Consider the following 16,475-nt stretch of genomic DNA (forward strand, 5'->3'; position numbering starts at 1 on the left):
AGTAGACAGAACAAGAGTTTAAGTATTGTAGAGAAACTTTGTAGAAGCATTGTGTCTGCTTGGAGTTATTACTTTATTCATGCAGTCAACTCACCAAATGGATCTTTGCAGACCACAGCCTCTGAAGCAGGACCGGGTTCACTCTGGCCAATGTCGTTCTGAGCCACCACTCTGAACATATACTCTGCATCAGGGATGAGACCGGTGACATTGTACATGGTGGTGGTGATATGGGTCTTGTTGTGGCGGACCCATTTCTCTGTCGACACCTCCCTTCTTTCCACATAATATCCTGTGACACGAGAGCCTCCATCATCCCGGGGTCGGGCCCAGGAGAGAGACACAGTGGTCTTGGTCACGTCCATGATTTCTGGTGGGTTGCTGGGAGGTTCTGGCGGGCCTTTAGTAAAAAACAAAGTGTGTAAAATAAATGTTTATAAACAATTTACCTATAAGACGCCACAGATGCACAATGTGCTAGGTACTTACAAAGAGGTGTTTTTGGTGTGACTGCCTCATCAGACTTGAGAGACCGGCTGACACCAAACTGGTTCTCAGCAGAGACCTTGAAGTGGTACTGCACATTCTCCTTTAAGCCCTTCACCACCAGAGAGGTCTCAGTCACCCGAGCATCTACTGTATACCAGGCAGCTTTGGGTACCTCACGCCTTTCCACAATGTAGCCGAGAACATCAGAGCCGCCGTCATCTGATGGCGACCTCCAGCTCACACGGACTGATCTGGCCTGAATGTCATCAAATTCCAGAGGGCCTTCTGGGGCATCAGGGCGACCAATCACCTTCACCTAGAGGGAGAAAAGATAGAAATACATATATTTGTTAAATGGATTTCTGATACCAAAATACTGTTTTATTTTATTCTGGTCATGCTTAAACTTTCCGACTGTTGTGCCACTCACCTTGATGTACACAGCCTTCCTGCCACATTTGTTCTCCAGCACCAAGTCGTAGGTGCCAGTGTCGTCTTTGTGTGCCTCCTTGATGACCAATTCTGTGATGTCGTCATGGGTGGCAATCATGGCACGATGGGAGATGTCACGGCCATCTTTGGTCCACTTGCATATAGGGATTGGTTTACCCTTAATGGGTACAGACAGATGGATCACTCCACCCTGGCGCACCACATAACCCTCCTCATATTTACGATCAAGCTCATAATCAGGATAACCTGAAGAAGAAATTGATTCGATTTCAGTCAGATGGTGATTCAAATGACATGTGACTGTGAAATCAAATGGCCTGATTTTTGTTATACGTACCAAGCATCTCCTGGACTTTAACCACAGCAGGAATCTCAGCAGGCTCTCCTGAACCACCAGCGTTGCAGGCGATGACCCTGAACTTGTACTCAGCGCCCTGTGGCATGTGGGTGAGGGTGTACTCGCACAGCTTGGTGGGTGTGGTGTTGCACAGTGTCCATTCCACCTGGTCTACCTTCTGCATCTCTATCAAGTAACCAGTGATGATTGAACCACCCTCCTCTTCAGGTGGCAGCCAAGCTAAAGACACAGAAGTCCTGGTAGTGTCGGTGACTCTGGGCTGAACTGGAGGACCTGGAGGTTCTGTTCAACAAGATGGAAAAAGACTTGGTAAACATGGTGGGTCCAAACTAGTACAATTAATGAAATACACAAAGATTTGCATCACGTACCGATCGGGTCCATGGCGACAGTGATGGCGGAGCTCTCGCTGGGTTTGCCGGCTCCTCTAGAGTTGATGGCAGTGACACGGTGTTCATACTCCAGGCCCTCGATGAGTCCGGAGGAACGGTACCTGGTCATGGTGACAGGGTTCTTGTTGATCCTCATCCACCTGTCAGAACGGGCCTCTTTACGTTCAATGATGTAGCCAGCAATGGTAGAGCCACCATTATCCTCGGGTGGTTGCCAGGTCAGGGTCATACCCTCATGGGTAACATCAAGCAGTTCTGGCCTGCTTGGAGGTCCAGGAATGGCTAAACAAAAATAGAACAAACAGAGAGATTAACAAAGGAATTGAAGACTACTCCAAAATATGAACAGGAAAGCTTTTGATGGGTAGAGAACTCACTCTTGGCGCTCTTGCACTCCACCACCTCGGACTGCAGGAAACCACCAATGCCAAAGCGATTCATGGCAGCAACTCGGAACACGTACTCTGTTCCCTCTGAGAGCCTAGTGAACTTGAAGCAGGGTCTGGTCACCGATTCAGAGACCGTCCTCCAGCCAGGCCGGTGGGCGTCACGCTGCTCGACCACGTAGCCGCCGATGTTGGCGCCGCCGTCCTTCTCTGGAGGTTCCCAGCTCACCGCCACAGACGCGCCATCAACCTCTTCGATCTTCATTGGACCAACTGGGATACCGGGTTTGTCTGGATGGACACAATAAGGCAGCTGTTTAAAAAGTCTCCAAATGTCACCTGAATTGTAATTGATATAATTAGCACACAAAACTGTGTATAATGTTCATCTGTGTGAAGTAAACCTTACCGAGGATGATGACCTTGATAACCTCTGTTGCCACACCAAGAGCATTCTTCACTTCTAGGGTGTAGTCTCCTGTGTCATTGATGGTGGTCTCGCGGATGACGAGATGGGTATATTTGCCATTGCTGTCAATCTTGATGCGGTCCAAGCTGTCCTTCAGCTTCACACCACCGAAGAACCAGGAGCAGACGGGCTGTGGTTTGGCCTTTATGGGGATGTTGAGGTCGATGGGCTTGCCGCGGTGCACGTGAACAATCTTCTGAGGGATGTTGGTCAAGTCGATCTTGGGCATTACTGAAATACACACAAGAGATAAGATCCTTTAGTACTCATTCATAGGAAGCTTTCAGAGTTCATTGGACACATGTTAGAACCCTGTTAGAACCATGCATGACGTGATTTATGGTGTGCTTTGGTTTCTTACTCTTGATATCGTGGATTACGACAGGAGTGACGGTGTCCATGGGCTCGCTGGCTCCCCTGCTGTTTGTGGCCCGGATCCTGAACAGGTACTGGTCGTTCTCTGTCAGGGACTGGATGGTGTGCTGGGAGGCTGAGGCCTTGACAGTCGCCACTGCACTCCACCTGTCCGAGCCCACCTTGCAGGCCTCTATGATGTAGCCCGTCAACCTGCTGCCACCGTCGTAGAACGGTTTCTCCCATTTTAGAGTGGCGGTCGACTTGGTGACGTCAACAATTTGAAGGTCCAAGGGCACTGACGGTACTTCACACACCAGCACAGCCTCGGTCGTCTCACAGGGCTCCCCGACACCATAGATGTTCTCTGGCAGGACCCTGAAGAAGTAGTGCACACCCTCCTCCAAACCAGTGATCCTCAACAGGGTCTTCCTACACTCAGTGGTAACGGTCTTGTAAGATTTCATGTTGGCTTCACGCTTCTCCACAATGTAGTTGCTGACATGAGCACCACCGTCGATGCTTGGGACGTCCCAGATGATCACAACTGATTCTTTGGTGTAGTCCTTCACCTTCACTGAACCTGGAGGACCGGGAGTGTCTGAGGAAGAAATGGGAGTGTTAAATAAATTTAAATAAAGCTGTAATATTTTTGATTCTCTTCATCTGCAGAAACTTGAAATGACATACCGTAGACTTTAACAAGGATGGTGGCGGTCTTCTTGCCAGATGGGTTTTCTGCTTCTACAACATATTTTCCAGAGTCATAACGATTAACCTTCTCCACCAACAGTGAAGTGTAGCTGTCAGTCGTCTCAATGTAGCCACGGCTCTGCAGCTCCACGCCGGTCTTCCTCCAGGCCACCACTGGCGTTGGCCGGCCAGTAACAGAGACGAACAGACGCAGGGTACCTCCAGCACGCAGACACACCGTCTTCTTCAGGTCGTCGGCCAGCTCCAGGTCCGGTATTTCTAAGTGGACGGGGGACAGTGAGGGTCCAATAATGCAGCCTAGGCCGTCTAACAAGCTGTATGAAGGAGATATCAGACTGTCTGACTTACCAATTCTCTCCAGTGGCTCTATCTCAGCACTTGGTTCGCTGAACTCTCCAGTGCCATTGCTGTTGATGGCCGCCACTCTGAATCTGTATTTCTTATTGGCTGCCAGGCCAGCGGCCACATATTCATTAGTCTTGATAGCCTTAGCTGTGGCGCGGTACCACTGCTCAGTGCCCTCCTCCAGGATCTCCACCACGTAGCCAGTGACATCTGAGCCACCGTCATACATGGGCCTGGTCCAGGTCATGCTGATGCTGTGCTTAGTCGTGTCGGTAATGCGAGGCATTGATGGAGGAGCTGGGGTGTCTGGGGATGGAAAAGGATATATTCAGATGTTGTATATCTGCCTTGCCATTTCCTTAAATGTAACTAAACTTGATGATGTTTGATTGGATGTCGGATTCATTTGTGATAAACTAAAAGGAAAAATTAGTAAAAAAAAAAAAAAAAAAAAAGTAGAGCCATTCTCCATCTGGAGATTTGTATCAAAGAACCCAAAGTGTTCCTCCACGTTGGGTTTTTACCTCTTGAATCTGGCTCCAAAGTCAAGAGGCAACGTACACACAATTCAAGCTTTTGACATTTTATTTCTCCTGGACATCATCACATTCTACCATTGAGCTCATTATACGATCCAGAAGAAGATGGAGATTTACACATGGAACTCCCCAGGACCCCAGCCACCAAAGCTACATGCTACATAGCAATGATAAGCTAATAGCCACAACGGCATGCTACATATCAATCTGCCAAACCAAGGGTCTCTTACATGTGGGGTCTTTGCAGAGGATGTATGGGGAGGCGTCGCTCGGTTGGCTGTCTCCAGCAGCGTTGACAGCTGTTACTCTGAACTGGTACTCGCTTCCCTCCAGTAGGCCTGTGATCTTCAGACGGGTATCGTAGATGGTGTAAGTCTTATTCACACGAGTCCACCTGGTCCAAGAAACAACAATATATCATGACAAAAAGAATAAACATTGTCATTTCAGAAATTAAAATCTGTTGAATGCAGTTCAGACCTGGTGCTGCTCTTCTCTCGTTTATCCACAATGTAATTTTTGATCTCACTGCCGCCATCACTCTCAGGCTTCAGCCACTCAATGATGACGTGCTCCTTAGCCACCGCTGTGGCCTCCGGTGTTCCTGGCTGTGAAGGGATGGCTGGAGAGGAAAGGAAGGGTCAGAGCTCCGAAAACAAACCCACATTTTTTCACAAGGCGTAATAGTTTATTCTGAGTGCCAATAGTTACGCTCAGAACAATGTTGCAGCTTACTGTAGGCGTTCCTGGCAATAACCGGATCGGACTCCAGAGGTACTCCAGGCCCAAATTTGTTGACTCCTCTAACTCTGAAGATGTACTCGTTATTCTTGATCAGCCTGGAGCTAACACATGAGAGTGTCTTGCATTCGGTCTCCATAATGACCCAGTTAAGGCGGCTGGTCTCACGACGCTCCACAATGTAATGGGTGACAGAGTCGCCACCGTCCTCCAGAGGAATCTTCCAAGACACTGTACACTTCTCCTCCGTCACTCTGCTGATCACAATCTTATCAGCTGGAGGCCCAGGAGTATCTGCGAGACAGACATGGACAATTAGATCAGATGTTTTAAACCAAATAGTTAAATCATTTGATCACAGTTTAATTACATGTTTTCTTTTTTTTTAGCTGCTCACCCAGAACTTTAACACTGACGCCTGCTGTCTTGGTTCCACTGGCGTTCTTGACGGTCAGGATGTATCTGCCTGTGTCATATCTGTCACAGTTCTTGATGACAGCCATGGCTCTGGTGGAGGTGTACGTCAGCGAATATTTTTCTCCGAGTTCCAAAATCTTGTCTCCCTTGGACCAGTACACAGTGGGTTCTGGTTTACCACCAACAGCACCATCCAGGACGAGGTCAGAACCAGCAGCAATGGTGACGGTCTCGCCTATCAGTTTGCTGTCAAGCTCAGCTTTGGGAGGAGCTGCAGCAATGAACAGATGATTAATGATTAACTTGATAAATGCTAGTCCTGTAGTTCTATATTTTTGGTAAGGATTCAGCTAGTAGTGACAATAGTTCTGGAACTACTAAATCTAAATAACAGACTAAGTGAAATATATAGGACAACAGAAGTTCTTGAACTTACAGTATTCGTCCTTGCATGTGACTGGTCCGGTGGACTCAGAGGGTGCACTGTGGACGCCACCGGCATTCTTGGCAATGACACGGTACTCATAGGTCTCTCCCTCTCCCAAGTTTGTGACTGTGAAGTAGTTCTCTGTGATTGTGGTGTAGTTGCACTTGAGCCAACGGTTGTCATCCCACTCGTCTGTGCTGTAGACTTTCCTCTCCACCACGTAACCGATTATCTTACTGCCGCCGTCGTTAAACGGTATGGTCCAGCACAAAGACACAGAGGAGCGGCTAATGTCGGTCACCTCAGGTTTACCAGGAGGATCTGAGCAGAAAAAGATAATACTTCATTATAAAACTGTAGCACTGCTATAATCACAACTTGTTATGCCGACTAAAGTCATTGGTTGGCATAATAAACAAACATGTTTCCCTCACCAACAGGATTGAGAGCCACCACAGGTCTGGAGGCCTCGCTGGCCTTGCTGAGTCCGGCAAGGTTCATGGCATACACCCTGAACTGGTACTCCAGGCCTTCGATCAGGTTGGACACCTTGTAATGGCACTCCAGGCAGGGCAGCTTGTTCTCCCTCACCCACAGAATTGTATTCCTCTCTTTCTTCTCGATCCAGTAGCCAGTGACCTGGCTGCCGCCATCAGCATATGGTACATCCCATTTGATGTTAATGGCATTGGAGGACACGGATACCACATCTGGACGAGTTGGAGGACTTGGAGGAACTGAGGAGGAAGACGTGATGGAGGGGATTGTTAAATTGAAGGAGGAACAAGTGTCTTTGGCTCATAATACATTATATTTATATTAACTGCTGGACAGAACTTACCAAATGGATGTTCAATTACAACAGGAGCAGACTCGATGGATTTGCTGACTCCAAACTTGTTCTCGGCACACACTCTGAAGGTATACTCCATATATTTGGTAAGATGAGTCACTTTGATAGTGGTTCTCTTCACGCTGGAGTTGACCACTTGCCAGGAAGCAGAGCCAGACTCTCGTTTTTCAACAATATAGTTGGTGATGTCAGTGCCGCCATCATCAGCTGGCTCGGACCAGGCCAGGGAACAGGACTCTGAAGAGACTCCAGAAATCTCCACAGGGCCTGTGGGTGGAGTAGGTCTGCCGACAATGACCACAGTCACTGTGAATGTCTTCACACCAGCAGCATTCTCCAGGGTCAGGTAGTACTTGCCGCTGTCACTTCTCTTGCTGTCTTTCACCACAAGAGTGGTCCTCTCCTTTGTTGTTTTGATAGAAAGTCTGTCTGTCTCCTTTAGCTTCATCTCCTCCAGCTTCCAGTTGACCTTGGGCGCAGGTCTGCCACTGATGGGGATGTCGATTGTGAAGGTGTTGGAAGTCTTGCAGGTGATGAGCTGGTTGGTGATGCCACTGAGATCAGCAGTTGGTTCGATGCAAGGCTCCTTAATGACCACGGAGCTGAAGGTGCCCTGGGGCTCACTGATTCCAGCATCATTCTTGGCCTTAACTCTAAAGTCATACGCTGTGTTCTCAGTCAGGCCCTCCACCAGCATCTTCAAGGACTTTGTCTCTCCGCTAACAACCCAGCGGTCAGTGCCCTTAGCTCTGCATTCAACAATATAGCCTCTGATATGGCTGCCTCCATCATGCTCAGGTTTCAGCCACACCAGGGAGGCTGTGGAGTTGGTGGTGTCGACAACGTCTAATCTCTTGGGTGGTGCAGGTTCTTCTGTGGCAATTATAGGCTCTGTCATCTCATGAGGTTCTCCCTGGCCGTATTGGTTGACGGCAATCACTCTGAACAAGTATGGCACGCCAATATCCAGACCAGTTACCCTGATCATTTGGCGAGAGCACTTGGTGGTGACCTCTTGCCAGGCTAGACGGCTTGCCTCACGCTTGTCCACAATGTAGTGGTGGATTCGGGATCCACCATCATTGGTAGGGGCATCCCACATCAGAGTCAAGGCTCCACGGGTAACGTCTTTGAAGGAGATGGCTCCTGGAGGACCAGGAGTGTCCAACACTTTTACAGTGAATGTGATGGACTTGCGCCCACTGTTGTTCTCTAGGGACAGTGTGTATTTGCCAGCCTCATACCTAGTACAACTCTCAATGGTGAGAGTAGAGAATGAATCTGTGGTGTTGACATCAGCCATGACAGGCAGCTCACCGTCAGCCTTAGACCAGGTGGCAAGAGGAGCTGGCTTTCCTCTGAAAGCAATGTGAAGGGTGACGGTGCCTCCGTTCTTCACAATGTGAGTTTGCTTGAAGTTGGCATCAATGTCAATTTCAGGAGATGTAAGTCTGTCCAAAGCCTGAACAGGGTTGGGCATCACAGAGGCTTCACCCTCTCCTGATCCATTCACAGCACTGACCCTGAACTTGTAGAGCTCGCCAGGTATCAAGCCCTTGGCAGTGTACTTGGTGTGGATACAGATCTGGCTGTTGACCCTGTGCCATTCCTCCAGACTGGCTTTACACATGTCGATGTTATAGCCAATGATTGCCATGCCACCATCGAAGACTGGCTTGGTCCATTCCAGGGTGACTGAGGACTTGGTGGAGTCAATGACCTGATCAACAAGAGACAACATAGTTCAAGCAATGAATTTTATTTGATCTGTTGCTGATTTTCTTAATCTTTGGAGGTAAAATAATTTCCCTGTCACTCGTGTGTAAATGTTTATTGTGAAATGAGAGTTAAACTAAATCTGTCTTGTCTGCTCTATTGAAGTAACGCAGACTTTACATGAATGGTTCTGCTGATACAAATCTTTGCTGTACTCTTGGAATCCTACCTTGATCACAGTGGGAGCGCTAGGAGCACTGGTCGGCTCTCTGCATTTGAAAAGCCTGGAGGTACTGCTGGCTGGGCCGACGCCGGCGCCATTTTCAGCCATAACACGGAACTCGTACTCATTGCCCTCAGTGAGGTTAGTGACACGGTGCCTTAGCTCTGTGATGGGTCTCTTGGAGGAAACCTTCACCCAGCGCAGGCTCTTCTTCTCTCTCCTCTCCAGGATGTAGTGTTTGATCTCATTGCCTCCGTCTGACCTTGGCCTGGTCCAGCACATGGTGATGCTGTTTCCGGTCACATGGGTGGCATCTGGGGTACCAGGGGCATCAGGTACAGCTGAGAGGGAGAGGAAAATGTGTGAAGGCAGTTTCTATTTCAGTGTATTAGATCATTCAGGCAACAAAAAGATAAAAGTGAAATCTGTCCTATTTGTCTGTCTTATAGTTTATTTCTTGATTAAACTGTGCTGCTGCCACTCCTGGCTGGGCCTCCTTTGTAAAAGAGATCCTTGATCTCAACAGGACAAACCTGGTTGAAATGGCTGAATAAAAATAAAATAATTCAAACTTTACTCACTGTACTGCATCTGTGCAATGACAGGGACAGAGTCCAGTGGTTTGCCGACACCAAACTTGTTGACAGCAGAGATTCTGAACTGGTATTCATTGCCTTTGATGAGGTTGGTGGCATTGAAGGAACAAGCTTCACACTTGGATGTGACCGTAGCCCAGGAGATCCTGGATGTCTCCCTCTTCTCCACCACGTAGTGGGTGATGGCAGCACAGCCGTCATTCTCTGGTGGGTTCCACCACACTGTGCACTTCTCAGCTGTGATACCAGTGAAACGAATAGGACCCTCAACAGGTCCAGGTGTATCTGAGGGAAAGCAGATGGTTGACATGTTTTAGGAATGGGGAGTGGAACCTTCAACTCTAACTTATATTAATGTCAGTGTTGTCAGCATAAACAAATATTTTGATTATTAACCTTGCACTCTGACATTAACGTCAGCTTTCCTGGTGCCAGAGCTATTTTTGGCCTCAATGGTGTAAATTCCACGGTGGTTCCTGTCAGCATCGCGTATGAACACATTGCTTGTGCCAATGGCAGTGGTAATCTCAATGTCAATCATTGTCCTCTTGTCGATCTCTTTGCCGTCCTTATACCAAACAACCTGGGGAACTGGACGTCCAGTGATTTTGCAGCTGAGCTTGACATTTTCTCCGGCCCTGAGGACGGTCACTTGGTCTGGAGACCACTCAATCTCAGGAGCAACTGCAGATGCAAAGGATACAATCAAATGAGGAATCAACTTGGTGTGTCAAACGAATTTGAATCGAATTAAAATCTGAGTTTTGAGAAAATATTAAAAGCACTTACTGCTCTCATCTTTGGTCATGATGTATCCAGAGGAATTTGAAGGTGGACTGACTGTGCCAACAGCATTCCTGGCAATCACTCTGAACTCAAACCTGTCTCCAGGCGACAGACCAGTCACGGTGAACTGGGTCTCGCTGATATCAGTGAAGTTGCATCGCAGCCATTTGCCTCTGCCTTGGCGCCTCTCCACACTATAGGCCACAATTTTGCTGCCACCATCTCTCTTGGGGATATCCCACTGCAGAGTGACTGAATCTCTGGTCACATCGATGCAGACAGGAGTGCCAGGTGGATCTAGTTAAGATGAGAAGGAAAAAATTATTACATAAGAAGTGTCAAATTCTATTTATTTACAAGCTACTCATACCTGCTTATACATGTAGGAACAAAGTGATCTGAAGTTATTTTTGCAAAGACTGGTGTAGTTCTGAGCAGGTGCTTACCAACAGGGGAGATGGCGAGTGCATGTTTGCTCTGTTCACTAACGGGACTGAGTCCAGCGTTGTTCTCCGCATAGACTCTGAAGGAGTACTCCAGACCCTCCATGAGACCAATGATCCTGTACTCCCTGTTGGAGATTATGGTGGAGTTCACCTTCTGCCACAAGAGGCTGTTCCTGTCCTTCTTCTCAACATGATAACCTAAAATAGGGGAACCACCGTCAAAGCCTGGGGCCTCCCACCTGATTGACATACCATCACTAGTGACGTTGTATGCCACAGGTTTTCCTGGGGGGCCTGGAGCTTTGTACTGGTGCTGGGCCACAACCTCTGTGGAGATGAGTGGTTCACTGACTCCATATTTGTTTTCTGCACGAACTCTGAACTGGTACTGAGTTCCCTTGACCAGGTTGGGAATCTTGAAGCTGGTCCTGACAACACTGGAACAGACCATCTTCCAGTTGGCTTGGGCGGTTTCACGTTTCTCCACACTGTAGCAGGTGATCTCACCACCTCCATCTTCTTTTGGCTCATCCCAGGAAATGATGATACTCTGAGCCTTTATCTCGTCAAAGCGGACAGGGCCAACAGGCATAGATGGGGGTCCCAGAGTGATCACATTGATGTCGAAGTAGTTCTTGATGACTCTGTTGTCCAGAACCAAGGTGTACTGGCCAGCATGCTCCTTCTTGGCTCCTCTGACTGTGACTGCAGTCTTGTTGTCAGTGGTCCTGAAGCGAATCTTATCACTTTCCTTCAGAGGCAAGTTGTCTTTCAGCCAGCTGATTGCAGGTCTTGGTTTGCCCTTGAAGGGGAGCTCAATGTGGATGTTTTGACCGATACGAACAGCGAGCTCTCCATTGGGGTAATCGCTGAGGCTTGCTTCAGGTGGAATGATTAAGTCCACCACTGTGATCGGACCAATCTGAGAGAAGTCACTATTTCCCTTCTCATTTTTAGCAAAGACTCTGAAATCCATGACAGCATTCTCCTTGAGTCCTGTCACCTCACATGTGCAGCGCTTGCATGTAGCACCTAAAGTCCACGTGGGATCCTCTTTGGTTCTCTTTTCAATGATATAATCACTGATGTGGCTGCCACCGTCATGGTCGGGTCTGGTCCACTGCAGGGTAACAGAGTTCTTTGTGGAGTCCACCATCACCAGGTTTTTGACAGCTCCTGGAGTTTCTGTTGCTCTGACAGGCTCAGTGGTCTCGCAAGTGTCACCAACACCAAACTCATTTTCAGCAGACACGCGGAAGAAGTAAGCTACATCCTCTTCCAGGCCAGTCACCTTGTAAGTTGTGTTCAAACACTCCGCAGTGATGACCTGGTAGGCCTTCATAGTGGAGGCCTTTTTCTCAACTATATAATTAGTGACAGGTGAACCACCATCAATGAGAGGAGCCTCCCAGCTCAGGGTGAGCTTTCCTCTTGTCACGTTCTTGATCATCATTTTCTGACAGGTGGACGGACTGTCCAGAACCTTCAGAGAAACGGTGATAATCTTAGGCTCTCCCACGCCGTTCTCAATCTCCAGCAGATACTTGCCACAGTCATCACGGGTGACTTTGGGGATGAGAAGAGTGGTGGCTCTCTCGGTGCTGTTGATCGTATAGCGGTTATCGCCCGCGATGTTGCGGTCACCACGGCGCCAGGTGACATTGGGGGCGGGGCGTCCCTTCAGGGGAATAAACACTTCCACGTCACGGCCGGCCTTGGCTGTGTATTGAGTTGTCATGGGAACATCCAAGTCCAAATCAGCCTCCTCTGTTGGACACAAGGGTAATTGAAGAATTAAAAGCAATTAAAATCAGAAAAGCACAGATTTTGTGTCTGTCATTGTCCTCTAATAAAATACTTAACCCCACTTCTCTTAAGTAAAATGTTTCCCAATTCATCTCCTAGATGTCATCGCTGTACAGGTTTTTTTTGGGAATGCAGAAAATTAAAACATTTCTGGAAGGCAGTGCATGATCTGACTGTCAAGGCTGTGGACCTCATACCATCATAGCCCGGTTTAGTCTGGATACCACTTACAAATGATGAACTGTGACCATGGACTGGATTTATTTCTTTATGATTTTTCATCATAGGTCCTACATTTACACAGATAGTTTTTATGAATACATACCCAAAATATCTTTGGCTTGCACTGGCTGGTACATTTTGATTTCTTCTCCTTTGCCCTTGCAGTTGACAGCTGAGACTCTGAAGAAGTAGTAGATGCCTGGTTTGAGGTGGGACACCACATACTCACAGGCCTTGACCTGTGGGTTGACAGTCACCCATTCCTTCTCCTCTGAGTTCATCTGCTCCAAAAGGTAATGTGTGACTTCACTGCCACCATCATAGACAGGCTTCTCCCAGCCGAGGGTGATGGAGGTCTTTGTGGAGTCCACCACACGCAGCTTGGAGGGTTCACCTGGCAGATCTGCATAAAGTGTACGAATTTAGTCAATAACAATAAGGAAATCTTAAGAATATATTGCTAGAGTGGCATGGTGACACTGAGTGAAAATGTAAAGCATACCAATGGGGTCATAGGCCTTGTAGAGGTCAGAGGGCTCAGAGTAGTTTCCTGCCCCAGCCTTGTTGACCGCACAAACTCTGTACTGGTACTCGTTGTTCTCCACCAAATTGATCACTTTCTGCCTTGTGTCTCTAATGGTGCCCTTCACAACCTGGATAAAATATGGATATTGAGATGAATAGACATGCCGGTCATTAGGCCGAATTCCTTGACACTTAAAACACAAAATGTTAAAAGAGAGATGAGCAAAGAAACCTTGAACCACTGTAGACTCTTCTTCTCCCTTTTCTCTAGGTAGTAGCCATCAATGTCACTGCCTCCATCCAGTGCTGGTCTTTCCCAGATAACTGTCATGGTGGACTTGGTGATCATGCTGACTTTAGGCTTGGAGGGTTCACTAGGTGGAACTACAAATTTAAAATGATTAGGTTAGATTAGAATATTCTTTTTTTTTTTTTTTTTGATATTTCAGAGCTCTCTGAAGAATAAATAATATAAAGCGGGTGTGACTGACGGTGAGCTGTTTTGCTTACCAAATGCATTCTTGGCGATTACAGGCTCAGACTCCAGTGCGTCGCCGACGCCGTACTTGTTGACTCCACGAACTCTGAAGATGTACTCGTTACCCTGGATGAGTCTGGGCACGTTGATGATGCAGTCGACAAGTTTTTCAGACACTATGGACCACATTATTCTGCGGGTCTCTCTTTTTTCTACGATGTAATGAGTTACCATGGCTCCACCCTCATCAGAGGGTGGGGACCACATGATGGTGATGTTGTCAGCTGTCACCTTCTTGAACTGAATCTCTCCAGCAGGGGGGCCGGGCTTGTCTGGTTGGAGAAGGGACATGTACATTCATCAGTGTCTATTCTGTATGTAAGATACATATTAAAACGACTCTTACTGCCAAACCTTTGGAATAATATGTGGGTACCTTGAATGAGCAGTCGGACAATGGCACAGGCAGATCCCAGGGAGTTCTTCACCCTGACCTCATAGGTTCCAGAGTTCAGACGAGTGGTTTCCTTAAGGAACACACTGGTGGACTCGAATGTGTGTTTGAAAGACAGCTGGGCGGTCGGCTCAAGCTCTCTGCCATCCTTAAACCACTCAATAGTGGGAGCAGGTTTGGCTATGACATTGAATTTGAGCTCCACGTCAGAGCCAGCCTTTTGCTTGACCTCACTGAAGTACTCCTGTGGTACTTCAATTTCTGGAGCACCTGGATAATAAAACAGAACAGGTAGATGAGTTAATGTACACATTACAGAGCACACTCTGGATGTAGACACAAACAAGCAATCAACTTCCAGAATGAAAACCAAATAACTAAAATAAAAGCAAATATTGTTATTGAGTGGAAGGGGCACTGTTTCGACGACGACATAAGAAAGACCTACCATAGGTGTCCACACATGTGGCTGGTCCAGCAGTCATGGATGGGTTGCTCACTGAGCCAACTGCATTCTTGGCCATGACTCTGAACTCGTAGGTCTCATCCTGGGTCAAGCCGGTCACGGTGTAGCGGGTGTCTGTGACATTGGTGAGGTTGGTCTTGAACCACTTGGTACTAACACCCTCTCTCTTTTCAATGATGTAGCCAGTGACTGGGGATCCACCATCATAGTTGGGCTTCTGCCAGGCCAGGCTAACAGAGTTCTTGGTGATGTCACTGATGCGCAAGTTGATGGGGGGCTCTGCAGAAACAGACAGTGAGAACCCATTAAATACCTGCTCTACTAAAATGTGATTTATCAAACTACTAATAGGTTAGTGTATTACTTTTCACTCACCACATGCATCAATAGCCAAGACTGCATCAGAAATCTTGCTGAAAGCACTGATTCCAGCTGCGTTCTCTGCTGCCACCTTGAACTCATAAATAAGTCCAGCGTTTATGTTGGTGACCTTATAGTGTGTCGCACGGATCACCATCTTGTTAACTCTCTGCCAAAGGATGCTGTTCCTGTCTTTCATCTCAAGATGGTAGCCAAACACATGGCTTCCTCCATCTGACTTGGGCTCCTTCCAGGCTACAGTGATGGTCTCCCTGGTTACAGCAGTGATTTCTGGAGTTGATGGAGCATCGGGAATAGCTGGAAAATAAGAGTCAGAGTTTAAGGGTGTTGACGTGTTTATTGTGAAGTACTGAGAAGACTAATGTGTGTGTGTGATGAAGCAAAATAAAGGCTGCTTACTGTAAGGCAGGCTGACACTGACAGTTGGTGAGTCAATGTGTTCACTGATTCCATATCTGTTCTCTGCCCTGATTCTGAACTGGTACTCATGGCCAGTTTTCAGCTTCATGATCTTCATGGTGCAGCGGGCCACAGCAGAGGAGACATCCATCCAGTTGGCTGTGGTGGTTTCTCTCTTCTGGATGATGTAGTTGGTGATGGGGCTGCCACCGTCATACAATGGTGGAAGCCACTTCAAACTGACGCTGTCCTCTGTGATGTCAAACAGCTCCACAGGTCCAAGTGGGGCGCTTGGGCGGTCCAGTACCACAATATTCACAAAGGACTTGGTGGTTCCACTGGTGTTGGAGGCAGTGATTTCATAACGTCCTGAGTCTCCAGCAATGCTCTCACGCAAAATGATCTTGATACTGTCAGGGGTGACTTCATAGTTGAACCTCATTGTTGACTTCAGCAGCGTATTGTCCTTGGACAGAGTAACTTTGGGTAAAGGCCGGCCTGACAGCGGGATCTCGCATTTAAGGGTTGAACCAGCTCTGACATACACTGTGTTATGAGGGAAGTCCTTCATGTTGATCTCAGGAGATTCTACACCAGAAATTAGAGTGTTACAACAGGACACATTTTGTGTAATTTTAAAAACATGTTAACTTATTCTGTTTTTCTTCCTATTCTTCACGAATCATATTGCTGAATCTTATTAATGTGTTCAGTATGTCACTTACCAAGCTGGTCTTTGACGACTACAGGGGTGACCATTTCCTTTGCTTCACTGAATCCAGCATGGTTCTCAGCTCTGACTCTGAAGAAGTACTCGGCATTCTCCCGCAATCCAGACACAGTTAAGTGCACAAACTTGGTCACACCACACTTAACCCATTTCTCCTGGCCTTTCTCTAGTGCTTCCACCAGGTAACTAGTAATTCTGCTTCCTCCATCATGCTCTGGTTTGGCCCAGACCAAGGACACGCTGTCCTTGGTCACTTCAGTTGCACCCAACTTTGGTGGCTGACTTGGTTTTTCTGGAAGAAGAGGACAAT

The 16,475-nt window shown here is 47.6% G+C and overlaps 1 protein-coding gene across 3 annotated transcripts in view; it reads right to left on the bottom strand.

Annotated features, from left to right (window-relative positions):
• ttn.2 (titin, tandem duplicate 2) overlaps window positions 1–16,475 on the bottom strand; it is a 179,079-nt gene that overhangs the window by 10,178 nt on the left and 152,426 nt on the right. For all 3 annotated transcript variants that reach the window (XM_047601647.1, XM_047601646.1, XM_047601645.1), the window contains 31 exons: window positions 16,161–16,457; window positions 15,436–16,023; window positions 15,031–15,333; window positions 14,638–14,934; window positions 14,172–14,459; window positions 13,768–14,067; window positions 13,490–13,641; window positions 13,235–13,385; window positions 12,836–13,135; window positions 10,705–12,471; window positions 10,262–10,555; window positions 9,869–10,156; window positions 9,458–9,757; window positions 8,883–9,217; window positions 6,926–8,657; window positions 6,519–6,821; window positions 6,094–6,405; window positions 5,638–5,928; window positions 5,235–5,534; window positions 4,980–5,121; window positions 4,730–4,893; window positions 3,964–4,266; window positions 3,592–3,873; window positions 2,909–3,502; window positions 2,488–2,778; window positions 2,070–2,369; window positions 1,672–1,974; window positions 1,280–1,582; window positions 920–1,188; window positions 490–805; window positions 95–400 (listed from right to left, as the gene is read on the bottom strand). In XM_047601647.1, coding sequence (XP_047457603.1) covers window positions 95–400; window positions 490–805; window positions 920–1,188; window positions 1,280–1,582; window positions 1,672–1,974; window positions 2,070–2,369; window positions 2,488–2,778; window positions 2,909–3,502; window positions 3,592–3,873; window positions 3,964–4,266; window positions 4,730–4,893; window positions 4,980–5,121; window positions 5,235–5,534; window positions 5,638–5,928; window positions 6,094–6,405; window positions 6,519–6,821; window positions 6,926–8,657; window positions 8,883–9,217; window positions 9,458–9,757; window positions 9,869–10,156; window positions 10,262–10,555; window positions 10,705–12,471; window positions 12,836–13,135; window positions 13,235–13,385; window positions 13,490–13,641; window positions 13,768–14,067; window positions 14,172–14,459; window positions 14,638–14,934; window positions 15,031–15,333; window positions 15,436–16,023; window positions 16,161–16,457 — 12,171 coding nt within the window. The remainder of the gene's footprint in view (window positions 1–94; window positions 401–489; window positions 806–919; window positions 1,189–1,279; window positions 1,583–1,671; window positions 1,975–2,069; window positions 2,370–2,487; window positions 2,779–2,908; window positions 3,503–3,591; window positions 3,874–3,963; window positions 4,267–4,729; window positions 4,894–4,979; window positions 5,122–5,234; window positions 5,535–5,637; window positions 5,929–6,093; window positions 6,406–6,518; window positions 6,822–6,925; window positions 8,658–8,882; window positions 9,218–9,457; window positions 9,758–9,868; window positions 10,157–10,261; window positions 10,556–10,704; window positions 12,472–12,835; window positions 13,136–13,234; window positions 13,386–13,489; window positions 13,642–13,767; window positions 14,068–14,171; window positions 14,460–14,637; window positions 14,935–15,030; window positions 15,334–15,435; window positions 16,024–16,160; window positions 16,458–16,475) is intronic.

This window comes from Mugil cephalus, chromosome 12, assembly GCF_022458985.1.
Source record: "Mugil cephalus isolate CIBA_MC_2020 chromosome 12, CIBA_Mcephalus_1.1, whole genome shotgun sequence".
NCBI lineage: Eukaryota > Metazoa > Chordata > Actinopteri > Mugiliformes > Mugilidae > Mugil > Mugil cephalus.